Source organism: Ochotona curzoniae, unplaced genomic scaffold (genome assembly GCF_017591425.1).
Source record: "Ochotona curzoniae isolate NIBS_2020 unplaced genomic scaffold, NIBS_Ocur_1.0 contig_2321, whole genome shotgun sequence".
Lineage (NCBI taxonomy): Eukaryota > Metazoa > Chordata > Mammalia > Lagomorpha > Ochotonidae > Ochotona > Ochotona curzoniae.
In genome coordinates this window covers 13,496,632-13,515,210 of record NW_024465421.1, presented here as the reverse complement: position 1 = coordinate 13,515,210, position 18,579 = coordinate 13,496,632, and the positions used below count along the sequence as shown (strand labels likewise).

The 18,579-nt window shown below is 40.8% G+C and overlaps 1 protein-coding gene across 3 annotated transcripts in view; it reads right to left on the bottom strand.

Annotated features, from left to right (window-relative positions):
- The window catches only part of LOC121152014 (dynein heavy chain 3, axonemal), a 119,815-nt gene extending 101,236 nt beyond the window's left edge, over window positions 1-18,579 (bottom strand). The window contains exons 1-11 of one of the 3 annotated variants that reach the window (XM_040973912.1): window positions 18,550-18,579; window positions 16,375-16,479; window positions 15,647-15,879; window positions 14,459-14,527; window positions 13,633-13,807; window positions 11,324-11,513; window positions 9,136-9,331; window positions 6,623-6,748; window positions 5,250-5,445; window positions 3,349-3,533; window positions 486-677 (exon numbers count right to left, since the gene is read on the bottom strand). In XM_040973912.1, coding sequence (XP_040829846.1) covers window positions 486-677; window positions 3,349-3,533; window positions 5,250-5,445; window positions 6,623-6,748; window positions 9,136-9,331; window positions 11,324-11,513; window positions 13,633-13,807; window positions 14,459-14,527; window positions 15,647-15,879; window positions 16,375-16,479; window positions 18,550-18,579 — 1,697 coding nt within the window. Of the gene's footprint in view, window positions 1-485; window positions 678-3,348; window positions 3,534-5,249; window positions 5,446-6,622; window positions 6,749-9,135; window positions 9,332-11,323; window positions 11,514-13,632; window positions 13,808-14,458; window positions 14,546-15,646; window positions 15,880-16,374; window positions 16,480-18,549 lie in introns of all 3 variants that reach the window. The other 2 variants (XM_040973911.1, XM_040973910.1) reach the window with 2 other exon arrangements.

Below are 18,579 nucleotides of genomic sequence, written 5' to 3'. Positions count from 1 at the left end.
GGGTAGGCCAGGATGAACTCAGGACCCAGAAGAATTTGGGTCTCCCAAGTAGTGGCAAGAACCCAAGCTTCTGAGCTATCACTTGCCACATCCCAAGGTATGCATTAGCAGAAAATTGGAACACAATCAGAAGTGGGACTGAAATTCAGGTGCTCTGATAGCCGATTCAAGATGGAGACATCGCAAGTAGAGGCATAACTGTTAAATCCTAACGCCTGTCCCCAGATGAGAGGTCTTTATAAAGTTCATGGAAAAGGGTGTTATGAAAAAGCTGTGCATGGATTTCAAAAATACATATAACCAAAACTGAATTTGTTTATAAAATTACTTGATTCATTGAAAAGCAGGGAAAGGGAGTGAAAGAGAGAATGGAGAAGAGATTGATGTTGCTGGCTGATTCCCCAATAGCTGGGGGAACGCGAACATACTTAAGAACTGTAAACCAAAGGCTAACCAACCATGAAGTCATGGCAGAACCCACTTACTTGTGAGGTCCAACTTTATTTTTCTGAAAAACTTCATAAGTTTGATCCACAAAATCATGAACAAGTTTTTCTTCAGGGTTGACAGTTCCAAGGCTCAAATTACATTCTTTCAGTTCTGGGAACAGGACAGATTCCACCTGAAAGAGGGAAATCAGATATGGCCACACAACATAAAATGGGTGATAACACAGAATGACATAATTTCCTGCAGTGGATTCAGCTCTGGGGACACTGGCTGCATCTCTACTCTTTCCTCTTGTTGGGAACTAGAAACACCCTGAGGTTCTCTAGTCCTCAATTCTCTTCTTCCCTTCTTGCCTGGATTACTCATCTTTCAAATCCCTGCCCTATCTAAGTCATAATTCCAAAATGTTTGCCTGGGGCCCAGGAGGATACTAGTTTTCTTGGTTCAAATCTTACCTTATGAAACTTTTCTACTTAAGGCATATCACAATTTTAATTAAGAAAGTATGTAAAATATCATCCTAGGTACATCACAGAATATAAAACCATGAAGGGTCTGGATCTCATTTTCAGTTCTTCACTTTTGCAGCCCTAGAGCCTAGCAAGAATGTGACACTTAATAAGTGCTCCAAAACACTACGTAAATAAAGCAATGCAGTTGGCCTTCCATGCATGTCACATGTAGATTCAATCAATGGTAGAGAGTATTTGGAGGGGAAAACCTGTTTCTGTACAAAATATGTAAAGACTTCTTTAAAAAAAAAAATCCTCACTTCCCTAAACAATATAGTATCACAACAATGTGGGTAGTATTTCTATTGTGTTAGGTATTGTAACTAATCTAGAAATGAGTTAACATGTACAGGAAGATGTAGGTGGAGTAGATTACAAGCAAGTACTCTACTAATATTACTATGGGACTTGGGCACTCTCAGCTTTGGGGACTTATAGGAGGGAACACTTGGCAAGAGTAGCTCTTATTATAACAGTTCTCCTCTCTTACCCCGAGCCACTAGAGACACAAGTTCTAATGCTGACTCTGCCACTAAATGCCTGAACAACCTTAGCTAACTTTCCCCAGAATTTCTATTTTGTCATCTGATAAACAGAAGATTATACAATGTTGTTCTCTCAGCTCAAGAAGAACTAAACTACAGTATTACAATCATTAAATGCTTAGGTTATCTTCTCCAAGAGCAAAACTCTCCAACTCTTGAATGCAGGGTGTGTGTGTGTGTGTGTGTGTGTGTGTGTGTGTGAGTGTGTGTGGACAACACTCTACTTTGTATGACTTATGCATGCTGCAGTGTCACTACCAGAAACTCCTTGTTTTCCACTCCGCTGACAGTCTCAGAAAAGACCTTTATAGAGTACTTAGCTGCAGTAAATGAATTAAACACCTCAGAAAGGCACCCACTGCAAATGACCTTTATCCTCTTTGGCCGACCCAAACATTTTTAAGTCAGTAGAGGTGCAGCTTCTTTGCTGTGGCCATGTTACAGAGAGTGGCTGAAAGCTGAGTGATGGAGGGCATGGTACTGGTCAATTACAGGGATGAAATGGTTTAAAGAAGGATAACTGGAGTCCCAGATCGTGAATTAGATCACAGGTAGGTAGGATAATAGATTACCCCTTGAAAATAACTCCTCAGCTTCAAGAAAAACTTTCTACGTTTAAACATGCTGGCTCTCTGATGCCTTATAGAACCACATGTGAAATGAAATAGGAGCAATCCTGAGCTTTCCATGTAATTAACAGTTACTTTATCTCTCTGCCATTCTGATCCTGGACTCCTTGGTCTCATCATTCTATTAAAGGAACCCTCCCATGCATGTCTCTAACTGTGGGCTTCTCTGGCGTTCGAAGTGGAAAGAATTTTTCCAGCAAGAGATACTGGGCCATGACATCCCCCTTCTTAGTAACACGTGTTTTCCTCCTGATTAATACACTAACATGACTGAAAAATACCGATTTAAATTATACTCATTGCATTTTCTGTCCCCTCTATTTCATGTAACTCTATTTCTGCATCTCAGTCACTTCTTCTCATTTTACTCTTCAGTATTTGCATTCAGTATTCAGTATTGTTTCATTCAGTGATATTGCTGAGACAAATTATTTCTAATAGTTTCTTCAGTTTCCTTTAGTATTTCTAAAAAGACTGTAAGCTGTAAGAGAATACTCAAGAGAATCCAGGTATTTCTAACCTATGGAGAGGCACAGTGTATACGGGGAGACTGGGGTGGGAAGAAATGCAATTAATCAAGAAATAAAAATAAACCAAAGAAACAGAGATAACCCAAATGACTCACAGGTCCCTTCCCCATGTGGGACTAGAAACTGGCCTGCTTGTCACATCAACCACCCAGAGAAACTGAGAAGAACATCACATGTGTGGGATATTTCTGTCTGATACACAAAGTTTACTAACAAGTAGCTGGAATATGTAAATTTGCCCTGGAAAGAGTCTAGGTCAGGAAGGAAAGATTTATTCTCTCCTCTAAGGAATCTAGAACAACTTAAAACAAACAAATGCAATTAGCCATAATTTAATAAAAATTCTTTGCAGTTTCATGGTAACCAATCCATGGTGAATTATTAACCCACGCTGGGCATGGCTTGGGACACATCTTCCCTTTGGAAATTGGCCTCACTGAAGAAACTGTACTCCTTCACGCAGTAACACTCAATGCCCTTGTTAGAACCACAATTTTGGGCTGCATGGACATTTGTTTATTGTTCCAACTGTCTCTCTCAGTTCAAAGGGGAATCAGAATATATCCTCAATGTGACACTCCCCTATCTGAACATTACTTCGATTGTGTCTTGGACAAATAGCCATTTAAATATATTTAGACAGTAAGTGAACAAAAATATGAATGTATGATTAAGTGAATACTATACCTTGGGGATCCCACAAGAACTGTTAATAATCTCCAAAAAAGAATTATATATTAATTTCCAGCAGTCATCGAATGATGGGTTAAAGACAATAGTGGGTTCACTGACTTCAACTTTGATCATGATTAGCTGAGGTATAAAGAAATCCATCTCTTGGTAGGGTTCCTTGAAATCATTCCCATCCTGCAGGAGATACAAGACAGGACTAACATCTCAAAACGGGGCCTTCCAGAAACAAAGGTATGAACTGTACATATTTTTAGTGCCACACATGAACACTAAAAGAAAATGAGGGCTGGAGCAGTGTAGTCCACCCTGGGCTCACCCTTTCCAAAGAGTATATACAATATTATTCACTTTGGTTAGTAGTTACTACCCCTTAACTTCTTTTTTTTTTTCTTCTTTTTAAAAAATAATCTTACTTAGTCGAGTAGGGTACAAAGGGTCAAAGGCTACAGGAAAGTGGGTAATACAGTACCCCTTAACTTCTAAATCCTTATCGTCCCTCAGAAAAATATTTTTGTCCATAGGAAGCCTGCTTCCCAGTTGAATATGGTTGCCTCTAATTCTGTACTTTCATATTCCTCTGTACTTCGTTTCTTGTAGGGATTTATATGATGCATCTAATTTTCTCTATTATACATTATACTTGAGAGCAGGTTCCATGTCTGACCCATTTCTCTTTCCCAAAATAGCCAAGACAGCATTTAGTACAGAGCAACCATTCAATGAACATGATGAATATAAAATCATAAAATGCTATCTGTATACTTTGAGAAGAGTTGCTTAGAAGCATGTGAGTTTATTTCAGAAGTTCAAAATGTCAACATTCCTACAAAGCAAATACTGATATAGAGCTATTTCTAATTCCCTACAAAGGTAGGTAATACAAGATACCTTTCATAAAACTACAGTGCCTAATGAAACTGCCAAAGGGCAGCTATAAAGGAGTTGTCTAAGTAACTGATTTTACAGATTTCTAGATATGTTTAAGGATGATTGATCAACATTTGTGGTGTGCCAAGTATCTGCAAATTTCCCCCACTTTCAGAAACCAGTATTTTACTCTTCCTTTTCAATGGAGTTTTTAGTGACATTTGTTTCAGTGTCTAGCTTTCTCTGCTTAGCAAAGTAGGTGATGACAGGGCCATCTGTATGGTAGGCCTCCTCAAAGTGCTAACACTGCAGTCAAAACTCAGCAGCACTGGATTCTTTGTGCTTTTGAGCAGAGTCAACTGTTTTCTGTTTGTATTTACTGCATTTGAAAAAAATGTTTCATAATTTAACCTTTTATAATCAAGTATTTCTTAAGGTAAAATATGTACAAGGGATAAAGTTTTAAAAAATTCTCCTTGATCCCTAGGCTACACAGATTTAGAGGATATGAAGATGCTTTGAAAACTAGGACCTAGTGCTTTAAACTTTTACTGTATTTTCACACTGGAGTAATTTTATGAAAAAAAAATCTCTAGATGAACAAAGCTGTTTGTCTTTAGTGGTGCCTTTTCAAAGAATAAAAGTCAATTATTGTCAGTGAATATAAACTTAACATTCTGTAAATATCAAACACTGATTTGAGATCTTTTTCAATTCCTTCCTGTAGCACATTATGTGGAAAAGTGTCCCCTTTCCTCACACTGTGACAGTTATGCATTCTATTTTAGGTAGTTAAAAAAATCCTAACATTTTTCCATTTATGTAGTCTTACCAATTTGATAGTGGGTGATCATCTCATGAAAGTCTGCTGTGCTTTTTTTTTAAAGTCATGCGTATAAACTATTAATCACCTGATACATGTGCAAGGCAGCACGTTTATTATGTGGCCTGGCGCATAGCTGAGGGTATACATGATTATAGCCTGGTACTAACTAGGCTGTTGACTTTAAGTTCCCCCCATACCTTATGTATCATGAAAAAGGAAACAAGGTCTTCAAGGGATTTAATGACCAACTCCCTAAGATGGAGTGACATTAAGGATCCAACAGAGGCAAAATACTCCTCAATATGTCGAGAAGAGTCATAATCACTCTTGGGAGCAAAGTGGGTCCACTGTTTCTTCTGTGAGACAAAAAGTTGGGCAGAGATGGGGATCCACCTGTAAAGACAGCAGGGCATTTATGTCAGCAGCTTCCTTCCTGGGCACCGAGACGCCCTCTCGGGCTCAGCTTCACTCTGTAATGAGGCAGATGAGCTCCTTTCCCACTCAACAGCCTTGCACATCATTACTTTCATTTCCCAACCACATCACCTGCCAACACTCCATTTCTGGGAAGACAGAATTAAGATTTGAATTCAACGATTGTTCATCCAATGGCAATACCAAAAAGACAGGGGCTATTGGTGGCACATTCTGCTAAAAGAGTTTATAGTTCCTTCATTATCATTAGAGACTGAGGTGAAGGGGTATAAGAAATTGGAAACTTTCTATCCAACTTTTCTCTGGTAAGTGTCTGACTTCTGATTTAGACTTAGTAGGGAAAAAGAGAAGCAAAGCAAGTAAACTCAAAAAGAGGAAACTCAGGCTGCTTGGAAGTTGAGAGTAGAAATTACACAGCCAAGAGAAGAAATGGATGCCTCATTGTTCTTATCCTCCCACGTCCCCCAGTGTCTCATTCCCACAAGGAACCATTGGCTGTTTCATCCTGCTATGTTTCTTCTTTTACGGCTGGAAGAGTGCTACTACAGCAATCAGAGAATTACCAGTAATAGGCATAGGCTGCAGAGGTAACAGTAATGGGCACAGCTAGGCATAGCTAATAATAGTCATTGATGCAGAGGTAATGATTATGATTTGCTAAGCAGCAAATATGTGCCAACCACTATATACACATTTTCATTGGTAATAGAAACTGCTCAGTAGGTATTACCATCATCACCATTTTAAATAATGGAATTACTCTGGCTCTAGGTATAGTCCTGAGAGTATTTGCAAAGAACAGGAATTGCTTAAACATATGAAAACCCTGAAAATTTGAGGCGGTTTATCTGGACCATCCACATACAAGTCACTCAGATGTCCCAAAGATCTCCCAAACAGAGGAGATACGTATGGTACTCTCACAACAGATGGCAATGAAGGAATCTCAAAAAGGCAGAGGGAGGCTAGAAATGAGGGGTGAAGAGCAGCTGGACATTAGACAGAAGGAAGAAAACCAAGAAGACCAAGGAGACCAGCAGGTGCCAGCCAATAAGCTACATGCAACTCTCAGGCTGGGAACCAGTTTTCATCTTTAGGATCATTGTGACACAGCCCCCTTCCTTAGGTCAAATACTTGTCGAGAAGGATCTGGCGAGCTTGCATGCAGTGCTTCTGTATTGTGACCCAGTACTCCTCAGGCTGCAGAGGCAACTTTCCCTCCAGCAGTTCTGCTGTTCGTACAAACCGGAGATTTTGAAATCTGCCAGAAGGGAGAGAGAAAACTGCTAAGTGAAATGACTCCCTGTAAGACAGGTTCAGAGGGCACATGTTCTCACTCTTCAGCGAGAAGAAACATAGCAGAGTAAAATTCATTATATCTGACAAAGCTACGAGGAAGGAAGGGTATGATCCAAAATAACTTCTAAAAATACATGTTTATTTATTTGTAAACAGAATAACAGAGTGAGCAGAAGGGAGGGAGACAGGGAGGGAGGGAGAGAGAAATGGAGAGCCCTGATATGGAATGCTGACATTGTGGGCCATGGCTTAGCTCACTGTGCTATAATACTGGCCCTTCAAAAGAACTCTTGCAAGGAAGAGATTTATAAATGAATCAAACTCATAGGTGTTTTCTGAGCCTTCCTGCACCACCTCACTCTATATGTTCTCCTTGGAAAGCAAGGCTTGGGTACTAACTAGGTATTTGGCTGGTATTCAGATGTTACTTGGACCAATAAAAGTTCTTTGCAACACTAAAGACACAGAGGACAGGGCCAGGTAAAGCAGCATCTTTCACTCTCAAGTGTGTTTCACCCAAGCCTCACTGTGGCCTCTGGGTGAGCTTCTCAAGACAATATAGATTTCTTTGGTTTGACATAAAATGCGGCTCTCTTTTCTTCCTCTAACCATCATGGTTAGGTTAATCAGTCAGAAACAATGAGAGTCATTTCCATTATCAGGAGGATCTTTTAAAAATATGTGAGATCGTGTCACTATGTTAGAAACCCTCCAATGACTTTCCATTGCAGAGTACATATCAGAGTCCTGCCTAGAGCCCACAAGTCTCTCCTCAGTCTACATTTTCTCTCTTGTTTCTCTTCCACCCCCATTTCTTGATATCTTCTCCCATCACCCAGCTCACTCTGCTCTCTCTATATTCCATTGCTATTCTAAGAACACCCAGATGCTGCTGCATGGAGCTTTCATAGGCTGTTTGTGTTGTTTATTGTACTTATTCCTCCAGTATCCAAGGAGCTAACTTCCTCACCTCCAAATCTTGGCCAAAACACAAACTCCACAGTGAAAACCACCCAAGGCTATATGTATGGTTGTGCAGTCAGCACCCTCCCTGAAGGGTCAGAATGAATGTTCTGCTTTCCAAACATAGTACTCTAATGTTAGTCTGTGTCCATTTCAGGAGATGCAGAAGGGTGGGCAGGAGATTTCCCAGATTCAGATGAAAGTATTTTATGGGTTGGTCTCTCACCCTACTCCTACAAAAACTACACTCCTTAGCCTTATGACTGGTTAATTTTGCTTCTGCCATCTTCTAACATATCATATAATTTCACTGATCTATTGGGTTTCTTTCGTCTGTATTTCCTCCTCAAGAATGAACTCACTGCTGTATTTACTGCACTAAATGCTTAGCACATAATAGGATCTATTGATAGTAACACCACTCATCCTGTAGATATTGTAAGGGACATGGTGTCCCTTACATCATGCAGGCATTCAAAGAATATTTATTGATTGAATGGATAGATAGCTTTCTGTCTTCCTATGATGACCTTAATCTTTACCTATTTTTTCCAAAAGCCATGGATGTTAGCCTCTTTGCCACACTAATCAGGCCTTCTTTTAACCCACTAGTCCACCAATTCTGTTCCTAGTGTATATTCATTCATAAAGCCCTCTTAAATCACCACTCATTGCCTATCACTTTCAAAAGTAGATCTTTGCCCAATTTCTTGGGTTGTCTCAGTTTTTGCCTCTGATTTTCACCCTCCACTTTAATGACCTAGCAGGACATTTTCCTTATCTTCCAAAATTTCAACAGCCTATATTTCCAGTTCTTTTTGGTGGAGGTGCTAAACTAAGTCTTCATTGTGTGTAACCAGGAACAAGGTATTGTTAGGAAAGGACAGAACCCCGAGGACTTCACTCATGGCGCATGCATGGCAGCCAACCTTTAGTAGCCAACTCTTGTTACCACCTTACAATTCTAATCTTTAACAAAATCCTAACAAACTTCTCCAAGCAACAAGGCTTCCTTACAATTAAACACGTTCAAGGCTAGACATCCTCCCCAAACCAAATATAACAGTTATTGGTTAAGTTTAGCCAGTCCAAATTAAGCAAACATATCTGCTTTTAATTTTCCAAAGAACCACACAGATAGTGACAGTTCATCATTTCATAAGTTTGATTTTGTGTGTGTGTGTGTGAGTGTGTGTGGTGTATGTGTATGAAGATCAGTGTCTTCATTTTCCTACCAGGAGAGACCCATTAGAAAAAAAAAATAAACTGCAGTCTAGAATGTGTGATTTTCTTATTTCACTGCAAGGTTCAGGCTGTTCCCACTGTACCTAGTTTGACAGGCTTCCTTATATGGAAGCAAAGACAAGAAGCAGGGGTAACTCTTACTCTGTAAACCACAGGTCTTTCAGGCTCAGCATCATGGGGTTCACTGTGTGCAGGTGCTCCTCATTCCACTTCTTGGCACTCCTGAAATCACTGTGCCAGGGCACAGGGGCTCGGATCACTCTTTGAGGAAACATGCGGGGTACACTGTTGATGAACAGCCTTTTTTTTTCCATTGGGTCCAAGAGGATATAATCAACTAGAATCAAGAGGGAAAATATCATATTATTGAGGAGGGACCTTAAAGCCCTGTTAGCTTCAACATGTTACCAGTATCTGAACAGCAGTTAGGATAATTTTGGGAGTGTCCACAGCCCATATCAATTGCCATTTCAGCTTCCCGCTAACGTGTACCCTGGGAGGCAGCAGGTGGTAATTTAAGGAGTTGAGTCCCTACCTTCCACATAGTAGAACTAAATTGAGTTGCTGATTCCTAGCTTCAACCTGGCCCAGTCTTGGCTACTGTGTGCATTTGGGAAGAGAACTAGTACATGGGAGCTCTTATACATTTTTACAATTCTAAAATAAAATAAAAGCTTAAAACAACCTACCATAAAAACCCATCCCAAACAAAACACTTAAAATGTAAATTATCCTCTGTTCATTTATAGTGGGAAATAGCCCTTCATCAGCGAGATCACAGCTAAGTCCTGCACGCATGAAGGAGAACAGATGAAGCTCCAAGTCTCTGGTTTCAGCCTGACCTAACCCTGGCTATTGTGGCCAGTTGGGGAGTGACCCAGTGGAAGGAAAATCTTCTTTTCCTGCTCTCTCTCCCTCTCTGCAACTCTGTCTTTCAAATAAATAAGTAAATAAATCTTTAAAAAATTCAGCACAATAGATATCACCAGATACTTAGGAATGGAAATTTAGGAACAAAATATTTTATATGTTAAGGGAAGGAAGAGTGGCAAAACCTTCATAGAAGAAATACTTGTGCCTGGTCATAAAGAATGAGTAAGTGTTTGTTTGGAAAAGAAGGGCAGAGCATCAGTGACAGAGGGAATAGCATGTAAGGACATAGTAACATCACTTTTGTACAGTCGCAGAAAGCTGTACAGCGGCAGAGCTCAGCCACAGTAGTGAAGTTAAAGGTGAGAAGACTGGAGGATTAAGTTGGAACTGGAATTGAAAGGACCACAGATGTTTATTTTTCAGAGTCTAAGTACACAAAGAGTCAATAACACCATTCAAAAGCTAGTTAGGAAAATATAGACACCATGATAGAGACAGCTGTTGCTCTGACAGAATAGCAAAGTAACGAACAAACTGGTTTATCCTTCTTTGATGTGCGTCTCACATTACTGACAGTCATCAAATATTTCCCAGTGATCCACTGTGTACACAAGACACGAGGCTAAAGATAAAAGGAAGGATCAATGATAGGTCTGTGACCACTCAAGAGCTAATCATCTAAGAAGCCAATATCCAAGGGGAAATGAAATATCAATGCCAGTGTTAAGTCATAGTTGAGGGGGAAAAGTGTGTGTTGATAGCAGAGACAGGCAGTGCAACGAATGTAGAGGACAGAGTGATCACTGAGGAATGTAGTAAGAGACAAAAATATTTGGGAGAAGTAGGATTTGAGCTAGAATCTATTTAAAAATTCTATTCACTTATTTGAAAATGAGAGAGAGGTACAAAGAGAGAGAACTCCCATCTTCTGGCTCCCCAAATATCTGGAGCTGGATTAGGTCCAAAGAACAGAGTTGAAAAGTCAATTTAGATCTCACATATGGACAGAGTAATCCCAACTACTTGAGCCATCATCACTGATTCCCAATCTCTACAATAGCAAGAAACTGGAATCAGGAGCCAGAGCTGGGAGTTGAACCAGGTACTTTGATATGGGATGCACCAGGTCATCTGCTGGCCTCTTGAACTAGAGAAAGCTGTTGCTACATACAGCATTGTTCCAGAGTCAGTGACATCTTTATCACCCAAGAATTTGTAAGAACCATAAGTTTAGATTTACTGAATAACAACCTGAATTTTAACCAGATTCCCAGATAATGTGTACAGTAAAGTAAGGAAAGTGCTGGTGCGGATATTAGTGGTAGGGGCAGCAAAATTAAAGAATAAATGATGATTCTGGCATATTCATTAGAACCAACGTGACAACCGATAAAACAAAAAGAAAGAAGGCACCAGTCCCCTAGAAATCCTCAATCCCACTTGTGCCCAGCCTTACCAATGCTTTTCATGAGGCTCTCATAATAGTCATTTTTTTTCTCATCCACGAGAGCACTCAGCAAGGGTTCTAGGAACGGACTTGTCTGCAGTGAGTTAGAAATCAGCTTCAAAATTCGAACCATCACTTCGTCCTCCTCGGGAGCAATCATGTCTTTCCGGATTCCATTGGTCAAATAGTAATAGTATCTCTTCCATGAACAAATCACCAGGAAGAAAAAGAAAAAAATAATCACCATTGGGTAACTGTGGCCACCAGGCCTACCTATCAGCTTCTAAGAGACCCTGTTCATACAGCACCCATTCTCACCCTTCACCTGCTACATGACGCCTTCTAGGTCTACTGCTTCCCACACTCACTTTGCTACAACTGCATCACTGGTGAGTTTGGTCCATGACTCTAAAGGGTTCAGCAGAAGCCGGAGGCATGTCATGAAGGACTGGTCAAAGGATTTACAGCTGGGAAGTATCGGATGAGTATGAAAGGTAGGGATGAAGGCTGGTGACTGGGAAATGAGACACTCCTTAAGGGGATTCAAATAATCCAGCTTCTTGCTACACTTGGGGGGCAGCAGGTGGCTGGCTCAAGTATTTAGCTTATTCTCAACGATGTAAACATCATCAAAAAGAAAGCGAATTTATTATTTAAAAAATATATATACATGTATGTATAGATTCCCAGCTCTTCCCCAGATACAGGGTTTTAACACATATCGCTAGGTGATTCTTATCTTCAGGCAACTTTAAGAAACTCTGCGTAGCTGTTAAGAGCGGAGATACTCTGATATCAGCCAAATCTGGTTGAAGTCCTAGTTTTGTCTCCTACTGTCTTTTATCAATCTCCACACCAACTTCTGCATTTAGACAATGGATAAAATCATAGTATTCAGGCGTTGGATGGTATCTGAGCTACATTAGTGTGATTTGCCAATTGCACATACTTAGTCATCATGACTTTAAAATAATTTTTAAAAAATGTATCTGTTATGCAGAGAGGGAGGGCAAGAGACAGTGCACTCCCCTCGCTACTGTTTCACTCCCCAAATGCCTACAAAGGCTAGGATGGAGCCAAGGTGGAGCCAGCAGCTCCATCCAGGTCTCTCACCTGGATGGCAGGAATTCAGCTACCTTAACCAACGCTACTACTTCCCCGAATCTGCATTAGGAAGAAGTTTGAATCAGGGTCGAGGGAAGAGTATTTAACCCAGATACAATGATATGCGACATGACCTAAATGACTACCTCATAGGAGGAAATATATATTAGTTTAAGAGGCAGAGAGGTGAGTTTTTACTGCTTATGCTATAAACCCACAAGTTATTCTTCTCTGAAGTTTTGTTTTTCTTCTTTCAAGACATAGGTTAGAAATTGAAATATCCATCTAGAACTAGGCAGGTAATATTGATAAGCAGAATTTGGCTGGACATTAGAAAATAAAAAGGAATGATGGGGCCCATGACAACCTGGACAACATAATGCTCACAATAAAGGAGGTAACTACTACTTAACTCCAGATAATTCAGTCTTTTTAAATGCAAGTTGGAAATCTAGCTTATTTTATTTTATTTATTTACTTTTTATTTTTATTGGAAAGGCTGATATACAGAGAGGAAAGACAGAGAGGAAGATCTTCCGTCCGATGATTCACTCCCCAAGTGAGCGCAACAGTCGATGCTATGCCGATCCGAAGCCAGGAGCCTCTTCCGGGTCTCCCACAGGGGTGCAGGGTCCCAAAGCTTTGGGCCATCTCGACTGCTTTCCCAGGCCACAAGCAGGGAGCTGGATGGGAAGAGGGGCCGCCGGGATTAGAACCAGCGCCCATATGGGATCCCAGGGCGTGCAAGGCAAGGACCTTAACCACTGTGCACCGCGCCGGGCCCTGGAAATCTGGCCTAAATGAGGTTTCCCTCATCTTAAAAACACACCCTTCTGGCCAAATTCTGGCATTACAAGGTTGTCAGATAAAATGTGGGCCACACCGAGATATACTCAAAACCATTCTTTTTTTTTTTTTTCTGAAACTCAAATTTACCTGGTATTCTATTTGGCAAAAATCTGGATACTCTAGCCTGTGGCCATGCTGTACCTATGTTCTCAGAAAAGACATTGGGGTCTCAAGACTTTACTGCATACAGCTCATTCTCTCTCTCTCTCTCTCTCTCTCTCTCTCTCTCTCTCTCTCTCGTTTGTCATGGGGTCCAGGGACTCTAAAAACATTCCCAAGTGACTCTGCCATTCTTTCCTGGTGTGGAATCACTGAGGTGCCAAGAGCAAGACTTAGCAAACTCAAAGAGGCCAGTAAGAACATACCTCCAGATCTAGTTCAGACGGCTTGCTTTCCTTACGTTCTAGTTCCATCTCCTGCTCTAACATCACATTGATTTGCTGTTCTGGACTCATAGGTCTGCTTTCTGGGAGGGCCAAAGATTGTTCCATTTCCTTCTTCGTGGGTAGGCAGGTGGAGGTGCTGCAGGCCAACTTCATCCTGAAAAACAGACACAGCTTGACCACTGATGTCAGGCCTGCTTTTTCCAACTAAGGAGTGTGATTCTGCAATAAAAGCTCTGTGACCTCTATTAGTATGTGTGTGAACTTTAAAGATGTCCTTAACTACTCAGCAACTCATGGGTATGTTAGCACTGGCTTTGCTCAGTTGGTTATAGTATCTTAATGTTTTGTTTTGTTTAAAAGGCAGAGAGACATAGAAAAACAGGAGAAAAGTCTTTGACCCACTGTTCATGCCACAAAAGGTCTGCAACAGGGAGCCAGTGTTGTGCCAGGAACCTGAACTCTACTGGGTCTCCCACTTGGATGGCAGGGAACCAAGTATCTGAGCCGTTGTCACAGCCTCCCAGTGTTTGCATGAGCAGAAAGCTGGATTCAGGAAGGCAGCCAAGACTCAAACCCTGACATTCTGATTCAAGTGGTATCTTTAACACTATGCCAAACACATACCCCAGTTAATTTATGTTTACAGCCTAAAAAACTTTGGTAGTTTAAGGCAATGAGCAGACGAATCATGCATCACTGCACGTGTGGGGATGCTCTGGTGCCAAGCAGCAGGGCAGGCTTTAATGTATTACAGCCTTCCTGGTTTCAGTCCAGGTCCCCACTGCTGCCCACAGTGACACGTTACCCAGTGGAATCCTCTTTGTCTCTGAAAGAAAACTTCATCTTCTTCTTGAAGGGCTCTGATGGGTTTTTACTTGCTGGAAAGCAAAGAAAGAAGGTTTCAGTGATTGGCAGCAGCCTAAAACTACCTGTCCATAGAGATACGCCTCTTGGAGCAATCCAGGGAGCAAAGATGGTCCCACTTTTACCATTAATCAGCTATGTGACCCAATTCATCATGTTGGGCTTCCGCTTACCCAACTGTAAAATGGGGATGAACATATTTTCCTTCCTTCCACTGAACAAGCATTAATAACTACCAAATCAATTCATTTCCCAATACTGTGTGTATTCCAACTAGTATGAGCTGTACTATTGTTTTTCTTAACATTTATTTATTTTTTACTTGAAAGTCACAGTTACAGAGAAAGATAAAAAGAAACCTTTCATCTGCTGGTTCACTCTCCAAATACCAGCAATGGCCACAGTTGGGCCAATTAGAAGCCAGGAGCTTTTTCCAGGTCTGCCATGTGGCTGTGGGGGCCCAATGCCTTAGGCCATCCTCTGCTGCTTTCCTAGGCCATTAGCAGGGAGCTGGATGGAATATGCAGTAGCCAGGTACTCGTAGGAGATACCAGCACTGCAGGTGAAGTACTGGCTTGCTCTGTCACTGTGCTGGCAGGAACAGTGGATTCTATATTGCTGGCTTTGTCTGATCTTCTCTTTCCCTCATTTGCCATCAGGAAAGCCAGATGCTTTCTGTCCTGTGGAGAGGCCCACATGTTAAGCAACTGATGTTAGTGGCCAACAACCAGCAAGGAACTGTGGTTGTGAGTGAGTCTGGAACAGAAGCATTCCTTAGCTGCCTTGCGATGACCATGGCCTTTGCTGACAACCTGCGACAGATCCTAAACCCAAATGACCCAGTGAAGCCATGTCCAGATTTTTAACCCAGGGAAGCTAGTGAATAGCAGTTGTTTTAAGCCATAGACTTATGAGAAAAAAATGTAGCGCACAAGTATATAAAATAGCACTTGCTATAACTAAGGGTTCCATACTGTTAGACATTACAATCATTACCACTGCACAGACAATTAAAGTGAGATTTATGAAGTGACCCAAAGTCAGCTGTAAGAAGAAATGGGAGCCAGGACTAGAACAAAGGGTTGGAAAATTTCACCGTAAAGCCCTCTTGTACACTGGCATAGACTGCCACAAGTTACCTGATGGCATCCCATGCTCAGTCCTGTCCCGAGGGACAGTGATGGTGCCTGGCTGGTAGATCTTCTGCAGGTCTTTCAGCTTTAGGTCTCGGGCCATCAAGGAGTAGTTGTTGGCAATGGAGTCGCTGGGCCCACGGTGGTGATGCTGCTCTTTGAAGGGCACAGCCAGAGTCCATGATGTGCGTTGCATCAATGGAGGGTAAACGCTATGTGACATGACAGTCTAGGGGAGGAAATGCAGAATAAGACATGACAAGGGACATCTCTGCTTCCTATACTTGGTGAAAATAACTTTCTGACCGTTCAACATCAGTTGAACTTCTCTGATTGCTGTAAGCATAACTTCTGATATCAGGATAAATAGTAACAGCAACTTTGTGAGCCAGGTAATTTATACCACTTAGCTTTACTCCTAAGGAACAGAACTAAAAGGTATATATCTTCATTTTACAATTAAGATACCGAAATTCAGACTTTACATAACATGGTTAAGTGGGAAGGCCAGGTTTTTGTCTGTTTATTTGTCCATTTGTTTTGTATGAGAGCACAAATCTTTTCCCACACTGCTGTAGCCTCTCCTGGTGGCAGAAATGACCAAAGCCACTAATGCCATTTGTCAAATCTGACCCCACTGGTACCTGTTGAATACCTAGAAAGAATAAGTGTGTCCTTTGCCTTGTCACCCTCCACAGAAGAGCCGACAGCTGGGTAAGCATACCTGATAGAGTTCAGAGGGTTCTTCATTAGTTGAGGGAGGGAGTGGTGGTAGTTCTGGTCGTGTCTGGGAGTGGCTCATGTGATGTATTGAGTCATTTTTGTCAAACTGCAGGATATGACAAGAGAGCCACTCTTTAAAAATTAGGACATATGTTCAAGCTTTTTAAGTTAGTTAAGATTAAAGAGGTCCCCAAGAAAGGTTTTAGGTACAGAGTACTGCCCAGAAAACACTCTTCCCTTCCCATCCATTACATATGGTTCATTTTTAACTCATTAATTTGTCCCTTCTTGAGCATCTTCTGAGCAAATTCAGATATTCATTCCTGCTGAGAAGAGTTCAGATCTGAAGGCTTCATCAGGTACTTTACTCTTGGGTGAGATTAAAAGGGTGACTCATTTTTTAAATTTTATTTGAAAAGCAGAGTTACAAACACACACACAGAGAGAGAAAGCGAGAGAGAGAGAGGGAGAGAAACAGTTTGTGTGTGAGAGAGAGACAGATTTTTCTCTCTACTGATTCATTCCCCAAATGGTTGCAACAGCTAGACACTGGACTTGTCAAAGTCAGGAGCCAGGAGTCAGGGCTTGGGTAATCCTCTGCTGCTTTCTCAGGCATACTAACTGGATCAGAAGTAGAATAACAGGGACTCAAACTGGCACCCATATAGGATGCTGGTACTGAAGGCAGCAGCTTTACTTACTAAAATGCCACAATGCCAGTCCCAAGCGGGACTTTTAAAAAATGGACACGTGTATCTAGATGTCAGTCACATACCAAATGAAAGTTATGGATGTCTGAATTGCATCTTTGGAAGCAATAACGTTATATGGTCAGTGGAAAAATCTTCTCTTTTTCCTAGCTTTTAAATCTGTTTCAAATAAAAACATCAAGAAACAACAAGCAAACACTACAAAATTCAAACTTCTTGAGTGAGTTAACAGCAGGAATAGGAATGAGTAATTAAGTCAAAAGACCATGACTTCCTGCAGTCAAGGACCATATTCACATTATTTTAGAGGTGTCTTAGCATTCATGTTTTCATTCAATGTGGGGTGAATCTGATTTCAGCCCTCATACCAACTGGGAAGCTACTCTTTCTTCCAAAATAAGTAGAATATAGCCCCAGTAGGCAAAACTGACTCTATTTCAACTTGAACCTATATGTAAAGTGTGACTAGGCACATACTATAGCTCCAAGGCAAGGTATGTGAAAATAGGCCAGGCCACAGAGCATTACATTATGCTAGACATAGAAACTGACTGGCTCAGAGGTAAGCAAGAGACCCAAAATGGATTCATACAGTGTTTTCAGACATTTCCTGTGGAACTAGTGAGTTTTGGGGAGTATGACCCACATTGAAGTAAATTTGTGCTTCTTCACACTGAAAAAAAGAACACTAACGTTATACACAGAGGCAGGTAAGTAAGTAAGTCAATAACAGAGCGCTCAGGTTAGACATCAACACACCACATCACACAAATAAAAAACCAATCTTGAGATAATAAAGAAAGCAAACCATGAAAATTGTATAGACTGCAACAGGGAGAAGTAGAAATTCAGCACAAAGAAATTCAGCTGATTATCAACAAATCCACTTTAAGTTGATAAAGTTTCAATGTTAAATATTCATCTGAGAATTTTGCCATATGGTAACCTACTGGATCTTAGCTTTTATAACTAAGATTCTGGTAGCTAGAATGGTACTTTTGGGCCAGTCATTTTTTACTAGATGTGATATCTGTAGGTTCTTCAAGGAGGCAGGTCCCAAATGCTTGTCTAAAGATCTGCTACATCAGAATGACTTAAATATTAGTTAAAAAAATACAAATCCTAGTACTTTGCTTCAAATCTTTTGGATCAGAATCATTCAGGGTGGAGACTAAGACTCTATGTTTTAAAATGTTTAAAAATATTCTGGGGTACCACCAGAGCTGGGACTTGTTGGACAAAATATTTGGATGAATGGTTTCAGAAAGGAAGGGAAAAAAAGCCAGCAGGTGTCTATTGCTGAATTTTTCCCAAGAAAATTCGAAGATTCCCAAAAGTCTAATTTGGCAAAATTCATATTTCAAGGCATACGTAATAAAAATGTGAATATCACACCTGCTCAGACAAGGGAAACTAACATGGAAGTTGCTCTGTTATGTAAGGTTTGCCTTAAAAGTCACACCTACCTTCTGAGTTGAACAATCCCTGTCGCTCAT